Source organism: Aquila chrysaetos, chromosome 5 (genome assembly GCF_900496995.4).
Source record: "Aquila chrysaetos chrysaetos chromosome 5, bAquChr1.4, whole genome shotgun sequence".
Lineage (NCBI taxonomy): Eukaryota > Metazoa > Chordata > Aves > Accipitriformes > Accipitridae > Aquila > Aquila chrysaetos.
In genome coordinates, this window is record NC_044008.1 from 49,898,007 (window position 1) to 49,917,818 (window position 19,812).

The 19,812-nt window shown below is 34.8% G+C and overlaps 1 protein-coding gene and 1 pseudogene across 3 annotated transcripts in view; one reads left to right on the forward strand and one right to left on the reverse strand.

Moving 5' to 3' along the window:
• LOC115341293 overlaps positions 1 to 19,812 on the reverse strand; it is a 178,313-nt pseudogene that overhangs the window by 79,845 nt on the left and 78,656 nt on the right.
• FGF7 (fibroblast growth factor 7) overlaps positions 2,612 to 19,812 on the forward strand; it is a 30,378-nt gene continuing 13,177 nt past the window's right edge. Inside the window, exons 1-2 of one of the 3 annotated variants that reach the window (XM_030013761.1) lie at positions 2,612 to 2,847; positions 3,450 to 3,949. In XM_030013761.1, the coding sequence (XP_029869621.1) occupies positions 3,664 to 3,949 (286 nt within the window). In that variant the 5' untranslated portion in view covers positions 2,612 to 2,847; positions 3,450 to 3,663. Of the gene's footprint in view, positions 2,848 to 3,364; positions 3,950 to 19,812 lie in introns of all 3 variants that reach the window. The other 2 variants (XM_030013758.1, XM_030013762.1) reach the window with 2 other exon arrangements.

Genomic DNA, 19,812 nt, shown 5'->3' on the forward strand with positions numbered 1-19,812 from the left:
GTGGACAATTTCTATATATAATTAAGGACTTGCTTGGAATTGGATTTGCAAAGCCCTGGGCAAGCACATTTGTAAGAACATAGAGGAAGAAGTGCCAGTCGAGCTAAGTCTTCCATAAAACGAAGACAGTTCAATTTGAGAGAGATATTAGTTATGCTTGGTTTAAACAGAAGTGGGTTGGATCATTCAAGGGATCAGAGATTTATGTAAAGAAACCTGACTTGTATATGCAGATCAAGATGGCATCCTTTCATTAAAAACATGCAGTTATACTTGTATAGCAAGACATGAAACTGTATGATTAAGTAAAACTGCAGTTAAAGCATTGTGGAAAAAAGTTATTCTATAATTAGAAAATGTGAGGATATGAATGTTATCAGCAATAATTAAAGATTAACTGCATTGTTCACTGACTAAACTTAGAGCTAGTACCTTATTTAAAACTGCTTTTCATTTATTCTAAATACAAAACTTCATAAAGATCTGAACTGAAGCACCACTTGAAAAATACACTTACAGTAAGTAATTTATTTTTTCAGAGCCAAGAGAAATACATGCTTATGCCTGGACTGTGAGTAGCTCCAGCTTTCTGGAACTAAAACCTCAGGTATGTATTTTTTCTCCTCTTACTGTCAGAAACAGTAAGTTAGCAAGGAATAAGAAAAATTAAAAACAGTATGGATCCAAAAGTGAAAGTTAGTATTGCACATAAAAGACCCAGAGTATTTACAAAAACATTTCTACTTGCATCCTGCTTTGCTGAGTAAAACACAGATTACCTTTTATCCTCGATTGCTTTCTTTATAATACGCAACAGATAAGCCTTTTGAATACCACAAATTTTTTTCATTGCTATCATTCTGAATTCAGACTGTGGAATGGATCAGAGAACATACTGATATAAACCCAGCAAATGTACTGGCAAAAAACACAACTGGGATAAATCACTTCAGTCCCCACTTCTTGTCAGAAGGGTGGTCACGGGTTGACAAGATGCAAGTCAAACTGGGAATAGCTGGAATCACAGTTTACAAGGCTTAATGAAAGCCACTTTGTGTATCTAGTGCAGGCATCCAGCCTTTGAAATCCCTAAGCGCCATACCTTTCATATCATAAAGGTGCATATATTGAGCCTTTTGCTGAACTAGGAAAATTAGGCTGAGCCACAGAATACGGGGAACAGCTCACTATGCTGAAATGGAGATATTGATAAGAAAAGTTGATCAACTTTGGATTTTGAGTGAAAATGGTTAAAAAAAGAAAGCAAAGAGAGTGACAAATGGGATTAATCCAAGTGAGCACTAAGAAGGAAGTTGAGGATGTTAAGGAAGGAAATGACTCATTCTCTGTGTTTGTATATAGGAAAGACTGAGTAAGGTTGCCTGGTGCCATACACCTTTATGCTCATTTTGGATCACTCCAGTGAAAACCCCCAATTTACTTATGTCCCCCTCACCACAAGGTGGCACATATGTACTCCCTATGATTTTTAACTGCCTCTACTCAATTTTTAAGAAGTAACTGTTATCCATTTCTACAGAGAGGAAGGAGTGGGGGGGGAATAAAAGCAGAGAATGATAAACTGCATTATATTATCAAGTATAGACAACTAAAGGTAAGTAAACTATTCTTAATATGTGGATTAGTTCCCAACTTTCCTTGTTACTATTATTTACTAAAGGGTCTGACGTATACTCACATCAACAGTGTGGAAATTAAACAGGATAAGGGGCTACTGAAAACTTGCCTTCGGTATGTTTTACAAATACATTCACCAGAAACTCAACAGAATTTAAGGGTAAAAAGGAACACGGACTTTGGATAGCAGACTGGTGCCAAAGATGGAAATAAGCATACAGAAGCAGAAAACCAGGCATATCTACCCATTATTTTGATTCTCTGTATTTTACGCCTGCTGGTCACCCATTGGTTGGTGTGCAGTGTAAGGGTTTTTCTTGCATTGCTGCCACTTCTCATTCTTGTGGTGTGAGTTTGGAGGACTAGTAACTATGTACACTAAGGAAGGCTGTTCCCTAGTAGTAATTTCTTCTTCATGCTGATAAAGGTTGTGTTTGAATGTCAGACTTTGAAACATCCAAATATACATTCTCATTTTCATCTAGTGGCTGATCAAATAAAAATCTCAGTGCAGTTGTCTCTCTTTTCAAATCCATGATATAAAAATATACTGCATCATCTATAATGGCCACAGTACACCCTTCTCCACAGAACATAATGGACCCACATGTTTCATATATCCATCAGGAAGGCACTAAGCAGACTACAAATCCACCAAACTGCAGAAGAGATCTGAAAGCAAACTGAGATAAATATGTGAGTACAAAAGAGAGAAGGAAGAATTTTTTAAGTACAGAAAAATACTGACCTAAATCAAAGCACAGAAACAACTAGCTAGCATACGAAGCAATTTCTATCCACACACCACAGAATATATGTTTTTAGAAAGTAGATTCTTGGAGATTTAAAGTATAAACTATGTACATAGCTCCCTCTGATGACCATTGGACACGATACAATGCAAGTCTTTTATTTTCGTTCGTGCATTCAACTGACAGCTGACTGGTTAAATTCTAATTGCTTCCAAGTGAGGTCAGCAAAGGTATTTATCGAAAAGGACTGAACAACAGGCTCAACACACACATGCACGCGCACGCATAAGCACATACACACCATCTCTCCAGCGTGTTGATTTATGGAAACAATTACAATTCTGGTGGAGTCTTTCTGAGCTGAGAAGTTTGTAGCTACAGTAGAGTGTCTCATGTTGCAAAAAGCAGACAACAGAAATGGAGTACTTGGGTATTCAGCTCTTATCAACAGGAACAAGTAAGTTATCTGTACTTTACAAGAACATTCAACAGTTTCTAATAGCTAATAACTTTTATCTTCATTTGTATATGCTAGATGCTAAAAAAGCATTAAGAAAACTATTTCTATCAACAAACTGAAAAGGGTAGGAATAAAAATACAGGGCTAAGACTACGAGGTCTGTTTTGAAATTTGAACTAGAGAAAAGTTATCTGATAGACTGTGCTAATAGTGAATATATGGGTATGAAGTAATCAGCAGAATTTTACCATGCATGAGAAAGTAGTTCAACTGAATCAATAGGGGATTTTTGGAAGGACTTAAAACTGAAGACAGAACTATGTTTACAATCAGTTTAAATGTCTGTTTATGTAAAAAGTTGTGCGAGAGATCTATTGTATATACCTTTGCATATTTTTAAAAATCAGCTTAGCATGTCATACATTTATGTATAGTACTTTTCAATAGCATAATGTATCCTTGCACGTTTGTAACAGTTGAGCATAAAAACTTATACATGCACCTTTTCTCACAGATCTTTTACTTTCAGTGCAAGCAGCAAATTCAAGTAGTACAGAAGGTCATGACAACAAAGGTTTTTATAACTTGTGTCTTTAAAGGATATTCTGACTGAAGAGATATTTAAGAAGCTCTTCTATTTCGCCATTAACTATTAAGGAATAACGATCAGAATTCTAGAAGAGGGAACAATCTCATTTAAATGAATCTGTAACTCGTAAAGACAGAAGGCAGGTCGGTGACCTAAGAGCAACAGTCTACTTGAGATTTAATTTTCATTATGTTGTTCATGAACACCCAGAACACTGCACTATAATGCACAAATGGATACTGACATGGATCCTGCCAATTTTGCTCTACAGATCATACTTTTACATTATCTTTCTAATGGGCACTATATCTTTAGCTTGCAATGACATGACTCCAGAGCAAATGGCTACAAATGTGAACTGTTCCAGCCCTGAGCGACATACCAGAAGCTATGATTATATGGAAGGGGGGGATGTAAGAGTGAGAAGACTTTTCTGTCGAACTCAGTGGTATATGAGGATTGATAAACGAGGCAAAGTAAAGGGGACAAGAGAAGCAAACAACAACTACAGTAAGTAATACTTTTGCTTTTCCTATTTCAAAGTTTTTAGAAATTTATACATCATTGTTTCTTATTCCTTGATTTATCGTAATTTCAGAAGAATTTTGTGTAGGGTACTGACCATTGTGTAAGACAAGTTTTCCAATTAATCCTACAGCAGGACATTTGTTATTGATTTTGAAATGCGTCATTTTAAATACTACATTGTAGATCTGCTAATGCATTAGTTACAGCTGGTAACTATTAGCAAACAGAGAGCCTATTTTAACAAGTGAATTAAGGTTGTAAGTATGAAAATGTATAACCACAAACTCTGCTCATAAAATACTTATGAAACATTAAACCACATTTATATAGTCCACAAACTACCTAAAAGTTTGGTGTGTTTGAGTTAACAATTAAAACATATGCAATACTAGAAAGTTCAATGGAAAGAATTATGTAAACTCTCTTGCAAAATCTTTTAGATAGTCTGCCAAGCCAGGAACAAAATCTATTATAGTTTCTGCAGTTCATTATTACAATGATCATGATGCTGAAAAAATATTCTCTCCCCTTTCTTCCAAAGATATGACTCATCTAGAGAGAATGGACATATAATATTTTGCAAAGCTGTACCAAATACAATTTTTGAACTGGCAAAAGAATTGTTGTACTAATCTGTATTTTTCACACAAATACCTATGTATCTTCCATTTAGACTTGAAGGAATCAATTTTACAGTCACTATTTTTGCCACTTTAGCTTTCATGTTATTACAAATATATTGTTTATTTAGAGAAACATGACACTTATTTGAAAAGACATTACTTTATTAAGATACAACAGGAAAATACATAGGATTATACTGCATGTTTCAAAACGAAATTATAAGGAAAAGGGGGCAGAGACATGCTGGTCTAGTGTTTATCGTCAACTGAAAGGACAAATATATATCCAAGGATGGTATTAAATACAGTTTTAATGTAGGTTGTACCTATTATTGTGCTTTTTATAAGAACAGCAGCAAAAGAAATCAATAAATCCAACTTCAAGAACTGTTAGTGTGATTCAGCTTTCAACCGAAGTTGACTGCTTATTTTCTATAAGAACAGCACTTTTGCAAGCTAAGCGCCTGGCTAGTGGGCTTCATAATTTATTTCTTTGCTTCATGACTACATTAAGAGCTTGGCAACTTGCGTGGCTAAAACATCATTGACTAATGTTACTGTTTCTTTTAAAATTTGTTTCCGTATGTCTCTTCTCTTCCTACACTATTACATAGCAAATAAGCATAGTCCTCTGAAAGACAACACGTGGCCAGCAGCCAAATACGTTATTTGGTCCATATTCAAGAAGACTCCCATTGAATTTCAGGAGGACATTGCTACAATACAGATCCATAGGGCTAGTTTTGGAGTGAAAGGTTGCTCCCATAAAAATCACTGGAAAAAAAATGTACTGACTATTGAAATAGTTTCTTCTAAATTTTTGCAGATAAGTGAATATCCACAGTACCCATTTTTTTCTGTTATTATTTACAAACACTTTAAAGATATTATGACAGCATATAGAGCTGAATAATCATAGAAATTTGCTTTTTTTTGTTCCATGATGCTTAAATAAAAACTTTGTTAGTAATTTAGCATTATTTCAAGTTCAAGTACAGGTTCTCAATTCTCTGCAGGAGCCCATGCTGCTGAAGCACACTGACACCCTGAAATGTTCTGTAGTGAAACCATTAGAGAATACCAGATCATTTTGTGCTAAAGGCAACCCATTTTCTTGTAGTTTTCTGAACACTTCATGAATATTTAGTGATGGTAACTATTACCAAAAATTACAGAAAGGCAACCTCGAGTCATTAAACCCTTACATTTATATTGCAGTGAAAAAAAATTTTGAATTCTTTTTCTGGTAAATGCAACAAGTATCAGGAGAAAAAACAATCAATACTTGAACGGTTTATCTGGTAACTGATGTGCGCTATGATGAATTGTATCCACTAAATTTAACCAAAGTATGTGGGAAGTCTCCCACCATCTTAAGTTTAAGTCTCTTGCTGTAATTTATCTTTTGTATACTAGGAAACAATATCCAAATGCTTTTGTTGGACAAGTAGAATAGGGAAATATAGACAAAGAGGACTGGGAAAATGTAAACACTGATAACTTGGATTTTCTGAGAAACTAAAAAAATTAGTATTGTGAAAAACTTTTTTTTTGTCACACCCTCTATTGAACAGAATATGTAAGAAGGCTTTTTGAAGATGTGTTTATGGCTCTCTACTAAAATACCCATAAAGAAAATACTATCATATGAGGGGAAAAAAACCCCAAAACCCCAGACGAAAAAACCCCCCCAAACCCTCACCTGGATTAATACACTTTCCCTAAGCAAAATTTTTAACATTAGAAGACTAAACAGGCTATTTTTATCCAGGGTCTCTGCAAAGCATCATTTTAAATCATACCCATTACAAAGATGTATCAATCTGGGTGTTCAAATATTCTTGTTCCATGATTTGCAGTTCTGAAAGTTAGTAAAAGGTAAATCAGATCTGTTTCTCAGGATGGAATCCCAGAACAGTTGCAGTCAAATTAATCAATGGGTATGAAGAGTGTTGCTCTGAGAAGTATCTATTTTATCCTAATTTTCCACTTACATAATAAATAAAGGGTATCCTTTTCCATTTTGAATCACTAACGTGCTACTAAAGTGAAAACAAGAAAAAAGGTCATATTTTTAACTATCATAACTTAGCTTCATAAAGGAAGCTGCATTGACAGTTTTGCAGACAGTCAACTGCTTGTTTTCAGCCCATGAATTGTGAAGCATGAATAATGTGAAGAGCAATCTTCACACTGAGAAATGTCTGTAGAATAACTTCATCATAACTCTGGCGAGTGCCAAAATTCACAGAGCCTCTCTCATCAGTCAGGACTATAAATGTTAGAATGCCAAGACAGTGAGGAATTAGGGTCTTTGTATTTCAAACTTCTCTAGTAAGTTACAGAATAAAATACATATACACATCCTATGAAAGGAACAGCAAAAATAATGGAAGTGTTAAAATATCCTAAGATTTTAGTTCAAAAGCCACTGTATTAAACGTATGTGGATTGAAATTCCATGACAAAATTAAATACTGAACCAAATCCTCACTCACCAATTATAATTAATCTGTATTTATCATTCACTTGTTTCAAAACGCATTAGAAGTTAACTGCTTAGTCCAAGAAATGTGTGTGTACTGTTTTCAGTGAAAGCACATTGTTGAATCCTGTTTACAACAATGACAACCTTGTTAGGTACCTGAAGAATATTACTCTGTACACATTTCAGAAAGCAGTAGAGCCTTCTGGTGGACATAAAGGTGATAACTCAAGAGTAAACTAAGCAAATCAGAGGACAGTGATCTTCATTAAGCAGAGGAAATAATTTTGCACCTGACAACTTTGCTTTCATTCTGAAAACTAAAAGGCAGAGTGAGAACTGAGAGTCACATACTGAAACACTAAAGCAAGAATTAGGAAGCAGCCAAGAGATGAGGTCACCCAGAAAAATCTGTCATTATTCATAAACATTTTCCCAATCACTTATTATACCTTGTCCAAGCCTAAACTATATGCTTTTTATTAAAAAATAAACTTTGTATCTTGTTCATGTAAAATAATCTAAGTGGGCACACAAAACAGACTTTTTGAATTCATGATTGTAAAAAGTGAGAGTGACTGAACAAATCTTGGAGATAACACGACGATTTGTTAACTCTTTATCTTTGATGGAAAATAAATGTCTCCTTATTACTGCTTACTCCTTCTTCCATTTCAGTTCATGTTTATGAATTTTGCCAGATTTTATTCAATTTTGTTCAGAAAAAAAGGCAGCAAAAATCAGAGTTTATTTTGACTCTACCCAAGAAGATTTACAACTACGGCTGGATGATGCTTTAGGACTTTCCATGCTCTGTTGCCTTTGGAATCTCATTTTAAAGACTTCAAAGGGTCTCTTAGTTACTAGAAAAGCCTTCCCGGAACCTGAATCCTAAGATGTCTGATCCTATCATATTCCATGTGTGCTCTAAACCCAGAAAGTGCCTATTTCCTCTTCTTTTCAGTGGATAAAGCCAATGAAAAAAAGTAAAAAAAAGAGAAGATAGTCTAGTGAGATCTTGGCACAAAATGGCTGAAATCTTGATTAAAATTTTTGTCTTGGAAAACTACTTCTATTTTGATCAAAATCCAACAAGTCATAGTTTTCAGCAATATTAAATGAACTCTAACTTGGTTTTGTTCAAACCTAAACCCTAACTGATGACAAAATATACTTTATATGCATGTTAGTGGTTAAATACTCAAACTTGCTTAGGAATCAAAATTATTTCCAATAGCATTTTATATATATGCTTCTTAGGGTAAAACAAATGTTGGACTATGTATGCTGTGCCACTATATAAATTTTATTTCTGTTTCTTAAATACATATTACATAGAGGAGCAAGAAGATTCAGTATCTGAAAATCAGATACGTCAAGGCAGGTATTGATGTACCAGATTCAGTTAAGGGTTATGTGTGTTCCAACCAAACAGAAAGTCTGTCTTTGCAACTGCATTCGTGATTTTTCAGAGGTTGTCAGTCCAACCAATACATTGGCATCAGGAGAAAAATCTTCACTAATGTGAAAGTGCTTTTGCTTCACATTAGTAGTCTGCTAATCTTCTTGGTTATAACAGAGAGAGATTTAATTCAAATGGCAATATATGTGTATCCTCTCAAAACTTTGCCTACAGTGCCAAGGATGACTTTCTCTCCTACAGTGATTAATCAGATCTAAATATAACAGATTTCCCTGCTCTCTCTAGCAATTTGTCTAGCACTGGCGGTATATACCACTCCTCAAATTTCAACCAGCAGAAGAGACTCTATGCCTATACGTTACCCTATACCTTATCACAAATCCCAGCTTCTCACCACCAACTGCTGATGAAGATGGGTTTTAGCAAAGATGCAGATAACAGAAGCAGCTGAGTTATGCCTGTCTTACAGCTTCTATTGACTTTTTCAATAACAGTACACTTTCGGGGAAGTGAGAAGAAAGGAGGGAGTAAAGTCTTGAGCCATTGCAGCAAGATTCTTCAGATCTCGTGTATCTGTGTCGAGATCAGTGCTCAGCTGACACAGTAAACAGAGGTGCCACAAAACACAGTTAAAACTGTTAATCACTTCCAAATTTACCTCCTGAATCTTCACCACCTTCTTTATTCCATGGTATTTACCAGCTGAAAAATATGTGTAAAGTCAGAACAGTAGCAGTTTATACTCACTTTCTTCTCTGAACACAAAATGATTGCATAAGCTCTGAGGGGAGAATCAAACCTCTGGGCTCATGCACAGGCAGCAGCTTCACAAGCTAACATACACCAACAGGGCTATGTCTGCCTGTGTGTGTTTCAAAACTGGGGTATGAGCTAAAATCAGTATGACCAGTGAAAAACACTGACGCTGAATCTATACACATTGTGCTTAAACTGATTCTTTTGACCTTGATACACCTTTGTTAATTCAGCTGTGACCTGGCAGTTTTTCTGAATCTCTCAATATTGAGATTTATCAGAAATGAGAAATGTTATATTTTTATGGAACCATCAATCAAGTTTAGCAGCCAACTGCAGATGCAGTTACAGGATACATTTAAAAAGATAAATTGCAGCCCCTTCTCCCTCACAGCTTTTCCCCACCATTGTTTACAATTTCTGAATGTACAAAAAATTCAGTATTGTATCATTAAGCATGTTATTGCCCCATCCTGAAGAAAATATGCTGAAGTGGCCCTGACCTGAGACTCGAGAGACTTGAGGCTAATCCAAACTTTTAAGCAATATGCTTACAGACTTTGAGAAAATTCTTCAAACTCTCTGTGCCTCTATGAAAAAGAATTATTCACCTCTGTGTAAAGAGCTTTAAAAATTATTAGTGAAAAAACTTCCAAACCTACAAAAGAATTGTGTGTAAATGTTATAGATATTAAATACTTTTATTATAGGAAATTAATTGACTAATAAAATATTAACTAAAATAACTGAAGTCAGTAGCTAGACAGAAAAACACAGAGCTCAGATGAATCTTAAGGAAGCAATTTTCCATATGGGCAAATAGAATTTGGTAGGAAATTTAATTCCTTATACAGTCAGTCTTGCAAAACAAAACCAAAATCCAGATATCTCCCTTCACAGCTTCCAGCTTTCTGTATTGTTTGAGTATGTGAAAGTGATTTTTTTTTAGATTTCTAGGATCCCGGAGTACAGAACAAAGCTGGTTTTCCCCTCTATCTTCCTTAAAGCTCAGGAAGACCCAAGACATCCTAAAGCATATCATTATACTGTTCCACACCACAGGATGTATCAACTAGTAGTATATTTTGGAACACTTTCCTCATCAAAACAAAATAAGTTTAGACAACGAAGGTTGTTACTCTTCTTGGGTGGTACACTGCTTTCATTGCATAATTGACTGTCTATGACTATATTTGGCAACTGTATTTCAATTGTCTTTTTTTGACCTTTGACTTTATATTTAATTTTTAATTCTGGATATGAGCTGATGGAAAGGTCAAGTTAGCCTTCTGGTGTATGTTATTTAGAAACATTATTAAGAAACAGTTAATAGTGAAAATTCCTATAGTAATAACATAATAGAGGTTAACAATCATAGCACTGAATTGTCACACTTCAAAACTTTCATAACACATGACTTCATTTATACAAATGGAAAAAATTCTTTACAACAATTGGTGCTGAAAAGTTGGAAGTGGATATTCACAGATGTAGGCTACAACTTCATGAAAACACACCAAAAAAGCAATAAAAATACCAATGCAATCAATACGCTCTCTTGACTATTATTTAGCTTTTGAAACAAAGGACAAAGTGAGGATTAAATTGTAATAGGATTTTTTTTTTTTTTCCAGTATTCACACACTGCCTATGACATGACTCTAGTACCTGCTCAGTTTATCAACAGAAGACTACAATATTCTAAACAGGTTGAATCAGATGATCAGACGGGTAAATCCCAGTTAACATCAGCAAAGCTATGTCAATTTATTCCAACAGAGCATTTGGTCTTTAAAGTTATAGTGGGAATCTGACAATTCAAAAACAGGATGAAATTATTAAAAAGTCTAGATATTCTGTTAAAAACACTGACATTTTCCTTCAGTGTGCAATCTTTCAAAATTAAGCACAGTCAGAACATCAATAGATCAATGCAAAACTATAAACAAAACCACAGAAAACATGACCATTTCATAGCATTTATAACCACAATAACTGCAACAGGGAGTAACAAACACCACTCATCTCCTTCACTTCAATCAAAACACTTTTTGAATACACCCATTACCCGTGGGTTTTTTTGAAGGAGTTTCCTAGCGTTAGTACTTCAACCTTTAATAACATACATGCCTTACCTTACTTCCATTTTTGGTAAGCTGGCTTGCTTTCTTTTAAACATTTTAATAGACACTGGGAGGTGCTATAGACTATAAAAAGAAGCTGATCAGACTTGTCCCTGGCCATTTTGATACCTTGGACTTTTGATATTTGTCTAATTAGAAGGCAATGTATTTCAAAACAGAAAAAAACCCCACCTGCTAACATGAAGCATGTTTTCATTAGTAACCTGTGCTAATTTTATAAGTTTTTATTATGACCTCTAAATGTCAAGTGGGATTTGATATTTCAATCAAAGTAACTGTTTACAGCAAAAAAAAAAAGTAAATAGAGAACTTCATGATTGTTAAAGACAAAAATTATTACAGATGAACATACATACTATCTAGAGCGAAGATATTAGGGGAAAAGATAATCACAATCAACATCAAATTTTGAAGAGGTTGCATGTGAATCTGTGCAGAAGTCCCAGAGCTGCTCAGGTGAACTGGAACCATAATTCTGTGGGCTGTTTGTATGCACAGCTGTAAGCAATGTAGTGGCAAATGTGAAGTTTTAGATGCTTGTCAGGTGTGTGGAAATGCTCACTACAAGAGCTTTCTGGCTTCTTGCATAACACATGCACAGCATTGCATTATGATGATATATTTGCCCTTTAAGGGGTCTACATGAACTCTAAGGGTGGCAATGTTCAGGCTCTTTAGCTAGCCACTAAGCAGATGGATTTGGGAGAAAACATGGATCTAGCTAAGTCAAGGGAAGAAGGCAGCACAGAGTGGGGAATAGACTGATTCCATCCAATGCTTGTGTAGCTTCTGCAGCAAAGACCTTGTGAAAGCAAGAGTTGTATACCCTGACAGAAGCTCTTAAATGAAATAGAAAGGACAACTGAATCCTAGAGAGTGCAGCCAGTACTAGTACAATTGGAAAGTGCAACTTTCACCAGCAAAAGTAACTTCAACTCGGCCATGCTAATTGATTCCCTTTGGAATAGCCTATGCAGCTTAGGGACTGCACATAACATCCAAGGTGATACAAAGAAATCCAAGCAGTTCTTGAGTGCTTATTGGTGAGACTTTACAAGGATTTAGGGAACTAGCTGTGTAAATCCAGCACATAATGATTCAAATAACAAGACTTATTGTTAGGGCCACCTCGCAACAAGAGACAGATTTACACTGTAGGAAAGGCCAGTACAAGATCTTCCTTAGCAGCAGTCCTTTATGTTTGCTTATGTGGGGAAACTGCACCTGAGAAGCCTTGAAGTCATCACAGCCGTATCACTTTCCAATGCTACAGCAAAACATTGTAATATTACCATTACATAAGGACAGGGACAAATACCCATGCCCAAAGTGAGATTCATCGCAATTGAATTCCCCACCCAGCACTGTTGCTTATATTAGTTTAGCACCATCTTACCAATACCATGCTATAACGTAGTACAAAAAGAAACCTCTGCCATGTACTAAACACACTTCTGACAACATATGAACTGCAAGCATGACAAATACTCAAACAGTACTCTCCCTACAAATGTTGTTACTATTCAAAAACTATATTGGATACAACTTCAAGAGGCTATTTTCAAACTAACTGGTGACAAAAAGCCATTCTTCCAATTAAAGTAAGCTTCATTCTTCTAACTAAACCTTTTACATTTTTTACTAAGCATGGAGATCCTGGTCAATATTTCCAAGACTGAAAACCAAAACCAAATAAAAAGGTACATAATTTCCAGGGGAAGCAAGTTCTTCTTTAGAGCACTCTAAAACACTGTATACAAGTCAGAAAAAAGAAACTTTCTTATACCTTATGTCCAAATTATGATTCCAGAAAGACCATTCATCCACTCAGGAAACAAATACTACCTCATCAGGCAAGAGACAACATAAAAAACGTAGAGAAAACCACAACTGGAAACACATGGAGAGCCTCTTCCCTGTAAGGAATCCTCCTTTCTCACTGCTGGCCAGCTACAAGGGGCTGGCTGTGCCCTCCCTCCCACTTACTAATGTAATCAGCTACACAGGTGTTTCAAGCCTCTTGCTCTTTTTTACATCCTGCCATCCCTACAGTACTGGTACTATGTTTTAGAGCACCAAGCATTCTGTCTGAGCATGCTTCAGCAGTCAGGAGGGAAGTTTTCTTATTGAGGCTGTAAAAGACAGTCTGGCATGTTTTCCTACCTTACTAACAGTGTAACAGCCACATAACTGGGTGAATTGATATTGGAGTTTGTAGTTAATATTTATTAATTCAAAGGAAACCAAATGTTACATGAATTTTGAGAGTAGCCTTAAGAGAGTCTGTTCAAATTATAAAGTAAACAGCAAGAGTCCTAGGCCACTTATACTTGTCCCTTTAAACACCTCTTAAGTTGAGCAATGAAAATTATACAACTATTAATAAAAACATTCTTTTAAATTATTATACCCCAATTTCAATCAGAATGTTCAAATTAGCAAACTGGTGCTCAGGCTACTTGATTGTAATTACCAAACTAAAATTACTTAATATGCCTTCATTTCTGACTGCATCTTTGTGTGACTTGGGAAATTCAGTCTATATTACTGAACATAACTGTCATGCAACAAAATTAAAGGGGGAGGAAAAAAAAAAAAAAGATTACCACATCTTTCTAGGAAGCTATTACCACATCTTTCAAGGAAATCATGTTCTGTTAATTTTTTTAGCTAAGTAATTCAGTGTTTTGAATTTGAATTAATCTATTTTAATCATATTGTTCTAGGACACATTCTGAATGACTTAATGAGAATTTCTGAAATGGCATTTTCATCCAGAAGGAACACTGGAGGCAACATCGGTCTATACCAAAATCATAAAACTAGCATTAGTCCAAACTAGACCAAAAGCAGAATTTTTCAGGTGATTCATAACATATGAGGCATAAACCCCCTAATTTAGTAAGGTGGTTAATAGCCTAGCTCTGATCCAACCAGATTATTTAAGAGAATGTGATGAGTTCCAATGGCTATATCATTTAAGCAGAAAATGATCTAGTAATAAAAGATATATTTATCATAATTACTGCGAGAAATTATTGGAGAAAGTATTCAGAACTGTTTAACATTTTGAATGTAATAAATACCTATCTTTGCCAAAATAAGTCTAAATACTAATCCCACTTTTTCTTCTTATATAACAAAAAATTTCATAAACATGAGTAGGTATTCTGTACATTGTCCTTTTCAGATAGGATCTGTAGACATCCCAGAGACAATTTTCTAAAAGTGCTGACAAGTACTCAAGGGACATTTCAAGTTACATTTCAAAAAGCAATACTTAAGCCTAAACCCCACAGCATATATATGATACTTACATTTCTTAATCACTTCAGATATTTTAAAAAATGTGCAAGTAGCCACTGTTATGTAACTGTGTGAGACAAAATAAATAATAGAACCCATATTTCCTGACTTTCTGCTAATCATTTGCAAGTGATCATCTTGTATCCATAAGATACACAATTTTTTTTCCCTGCTAGGGCTAAGTTAAAATGTATGACCGCCATTACAATAATCTTTTTTCCCCTTCTCCCTCTTCACATTAGCTGTTCACTGTTTTCTGTCTGTGATACCATTTTGTTTGGGATGTTCTTATCCATATGACAAAATTTTACAACCATTAGTTTTGTACAAATTGTACATGAAAGTAATCATGCTTATTTCCCCAAACAATTAACTACATGAATTCCAAAACTAGAATGTAGGTGATGCAGGAAAATGCAGGATATTTCTGCCTGTATACAGCACTGTAAATATTGAAGATTTTGGATCACAACTTATTATATTGTCTTCTCATTCATACTTCAACAACACAGTTATGGGTACTTTCAGTTGAACTCAGCAAAGTAGAATTGCTAGTTACAGCTCCCATTTCATGAGTTTACTCTTTTCCAGCTCCAGACCCATCACAGTGGGATGGTTTCTTTGTTTTCCTCTTAACAGCTATCTGGCAGCTGCATCCCAAACTAGCCTCTGTTAGTATATCCCTAAAGAATTATGTACACATCATCTATTGTAATCACATGTGCTGCAATTTACCTCACAGGTGGTATTGTACAAAGAAGTCCAATTTGAACCCTGGTAGACTGTGCCATATTTATTTCATTAACATAGATTTCTACATGAAAAAAATACTTCCTTCTCTGTGTGCATGGTATTTGATTGAAATACATACTCAAAAACACAGAGATGTAATCAACATGAGAAAGTAATCGTTGAGAAGTACAGCATTAGCTCTCTTTTCAACATACAGTCAAAATATGGCTGTTCTATTAATATTGACTTACTGATGAACTATAGAGAACTATCATTACTAGTCTAAATAGTTGCTGTTGAAAGTAAAAAATATTGCACAGCTGTGGAGGAGTTAAGTTACTGACTAGTGGAAAAGCTATCTAACCCTATGATTCATTAGGAAAAGTTTGCTCAAGAGTTGAAAGACCCACATTAGGAAAGAGACAAATATATGCCGTTTGTAAAAGCCTGGCTCTACTGAAATCAGTAAGAGTTTTGTTACTGATGCCTATCAGTGGCTTGAGGAGTTAATTTAAAAAGATGTCAAATAATAACTATTGCTTCTGCAAATCCATGTGCTTTTACTTTAAGATATGGTTTCATAACATTGGTAATACAGACTGGGCATAAAGAAAAATGAAATTCCTGTTCCAGCATTAATCTCTTCCTGACTTTCAAGTCAGAATGACTTATCTGTATCTTACCAACATCTATCTAGGAGTAATGTTGCTATGTCTATTTATTCTACTCAAGATACAGGCTTAAGAGCACAATACACCAGAATATACCCAATTTAGGATATTCAACTTGAAAAATAGTTAGCTATTACTTTTCAAATACATTTGCAAATTTATATTGCTCTATGAAAGAGATAAATGGAAGTTTATTCTAAGTTTTTTGGAGCTATATTAAAACCACAGATCCACATTTCTATACTGAGTAGAAACTGATTTCATTATTTATACTGAATATATATTTAATAGTAGAAATATAATCTACTTTTGTAAATTTTTTTCTACCATATAACGTTTGCATTCACATATGAATCAAGAATACATCGATAGTCATAGAGGAATTACTGTGGCACTAAAAGACCAAGTTAAGAACAAGAAAAGTACTTTGTTTTGTTTTGTGTGGTAAAAAACAATCGTCTTTTCAGTCAACTTTGGTACTTTTTCTCCAGCTCCTTTTTGCAATACAGCTGAAGTCATGAATATTTTATGCAAAGAAAGAAAAGGTTTCTTCACCACTTTAAGTGCTTGGAATAGTCATAATTGTTTCAGTCAGAGCAAAAAGCATAGCAAATTCTTTACCAAGAACAGGTTTTTTGTATATATTTTAGAACATACCATTATGGGTACAGCCAAGCTCTGTGCTGTTGTAACTTTACGGTCTTCAAGGCAGTTCTAAAATTTCCTGCCCAGTTTAGTGTTACACAGTAACTTTTCTTTTACTTTTATGTTACAAATACTAGGAGAAAACAGTACCATAAGGAATAGAAATGATCATAAATACAATGCAGAATCAAAAAAAGGCCTGCATGCTGAGTCTGCCAAACACAAAATTATACAAGCTTAATTCAAATCCTCCACAAAATAGAAATGTAAGAGCCGCAAACCCTTTATTTGCACATATAGCTTCTGCTGCCCAGCCCGTAGTCTAATATTAAAACCCCATTAACCTTTATCTGAGTCCTCTAGCTCTATGAACCTATGGAACAAATCTCTACCATGTTACTCTGCTTCCTTACAGAGAACAGTTTACTCTTCCCTGCTTGAACAAGGTCCTTGTTTAAGCCCATTAGCTGAAATGCATGTTTTCAAACATCTATGAATCATAGACCAGCTGTTTTCCAGATTTTAAGGGGGTCCATATATTCTGCTATGGACTGCTTATGTATTACTTCTATAGAGCTCATCAAAACTTCAAGTCACCAATACATATAAAAGCAAAATAAGAATTATGTGAATCGTAGCAAAGAAATTGAAAAGTGAAGCATTCCCAAAGGCCCCTGTCTGAAGCTGTTATCAAATGCTTGAGTGGTATGAAATCTTCCATTTGTCTCAAGATCAAGAGAAAAGTTTGTCTTTATGCTTATGCCAGTGCACAGCACTGTAGTCTATCAAACAGGTTGTTCGATTATTGTCAGAGATAGAAATCTGGAATCCTGCCAATATATAATATGGCTGCCAGGATGGATCTGAATTTAAGATATTAAATACTTTAACAGACTGGTCACAGATAACTTCATTATAAACAGTCACCATGTAGTGATTTAGTAGTACCTGTGTGCTCTGACAGCCAAGAAAACTAACTACTGCAGTTGACAAGCACAGGACACCTTGTGTCCTTCCTTATGCAGTTCGGGGCCACAGGAAACTTTCCTTAGTTGTTAGAGAAAGTATAGTAGTTTCTATCACATTTTAAATACTTGCCTCTGGTTAATTGAGAGATGACTGTTATGGCATACTGATTTTATTACTGTTTTTAAATTTAATTTTTTTAGCACAATTTCTGTCAAAATGTTTAAAGAATCTTTTTAAGAGACTTAATCTTCTAAGTCACTAAAGGCTAGGTTTTTAAGAATGTTTCAGTAACTAAAGGTGGAGTTGAGCAGCATTAAATATATATGAAAATCCTCCTTTCAAACTAGCCTGTAGTTGGGGTTATTGGTGATAATGCAGAAGAACAGTGGATAACAACCCAAGGCAGCTTTCTAACTTTATAGTTCCCCTTTTATATGTCCCCCTTTACATATCTTTAGCTGATATAAACAATGATAACTTAATTGAAATAAACATAACCGCACTGACTCACACATGGGGATATAAAAATTAGAAGAAAAGCAATGGGAAACTGAGTTGTGTACAAACCAATAACAAATAATAAAAATGTGTTAAAGTTTAAAAAATTTAAGAAACTTTTCACATAATTTGGCTAATCCTATGGTCTGTTAACTGTTCAGTACTGTTATCTTTATTCCATGACTTTTTACATTTTAGCTATGACTGATAACTTCTCTTCAGAAGATAACATCATACTATTCTAACACAACACACTGGAATGTGTGCAGCCCTTAGTTCTAGAGTCCTTCTTTCTACTTTTAGGGTACAAGTAGCTTTCACTAAAAAGCTAAGACACTATTTTTATGTAACACTTGAGAAAAGGAAAGCACAGAAAGGCTGTGGACTCTAGAAAATATTTACATGACACTAGTTGCAATAGTTTTCTCACTGACTTTCTGATATTACGCACATGGGCAAAACTGTGTGCACGAAAATTTGTATCAAACTCAAAATCATTAACACCTGATTTCCCCTACATCCTAGCATTTGAAGTCAAAACTGAAAAACTCCCCCTGATTTTCAAACTGGATAATTCAGCTGAATTAAAAAAGGCAGATTAAAAATCACAGAAGTAAATACGAAATAAAAGAAAAATTTGGCTACAGTTCCCATAGTATATTTGCTCTAGTAATAGCAATTGGTCCTGAATCAGAAGAACAATTTTCTCCACTGCTGCTGATGCTGCTGTTTTTCTTAGTTTTGATACGGAATTGTAAAGCTAGAAGAGAACTAAAGATTAACCGGATGACAGTAACACATTTATAAATACCTGATCATGTAAACAGAGAGAGAGGTTTCAAAGTGCTGTCTGTGTGTAATGGCAAATATTCTATTGATTTTCTTTGATTTCATCTTAGACAAAATTTTTAGTCTGGTAAAAACAGTGTGTAACTAGAAATAAATTAATGACATTAGGCAAAATTAAGACAAGGAATTATTAAGACATTAAAAAAAAAAGATTGTTAGATAATTGACACACATTTTGATCCATATACTGAGCAAGACATGAGAAACATCAGGTAAAAAAAATCCCAATTTATTTATCAGAATTGGATTAAATAATTAGATTGGGTTTGATTTTGAGGTGTTTTTAATTTTTTCCTTCTATGAATTTACATTTCAGTGTTTGGTCTAATACAGATTTTGAAAGTTTAACTAAATCTAAATTATTTGTCGGCAGCAAACCAGAACAATTTGAAAGACCATATCATATAAATATATGTCCAGTAGTGTTTTGAAGGCAGAAAGAGTGAGCCAGATGGTTTCTATCAATTCCCACTCTGTGGTGCAGCAAGGGGTTAGTATGATTCTCTTAGCAGCTTCTTGCATTTTGTACCTTGAAAGGAATTACGTCCTGCCTGCTTGTTTTCTTGTAGATGCTGTAACTGGTATATTTAGATGTCTGCCTTCAACTGTTCCTGCACCAAGTAGCGGATCTGATTTGGAAATTGAACTAAAACATATTCAGTTGGGTAGTGCTTGCCCTACATTTTACATAACTACTTAGAGTGGGAAAACATGTCTATCTCTTGCAATAGGGATTGCAGTGTT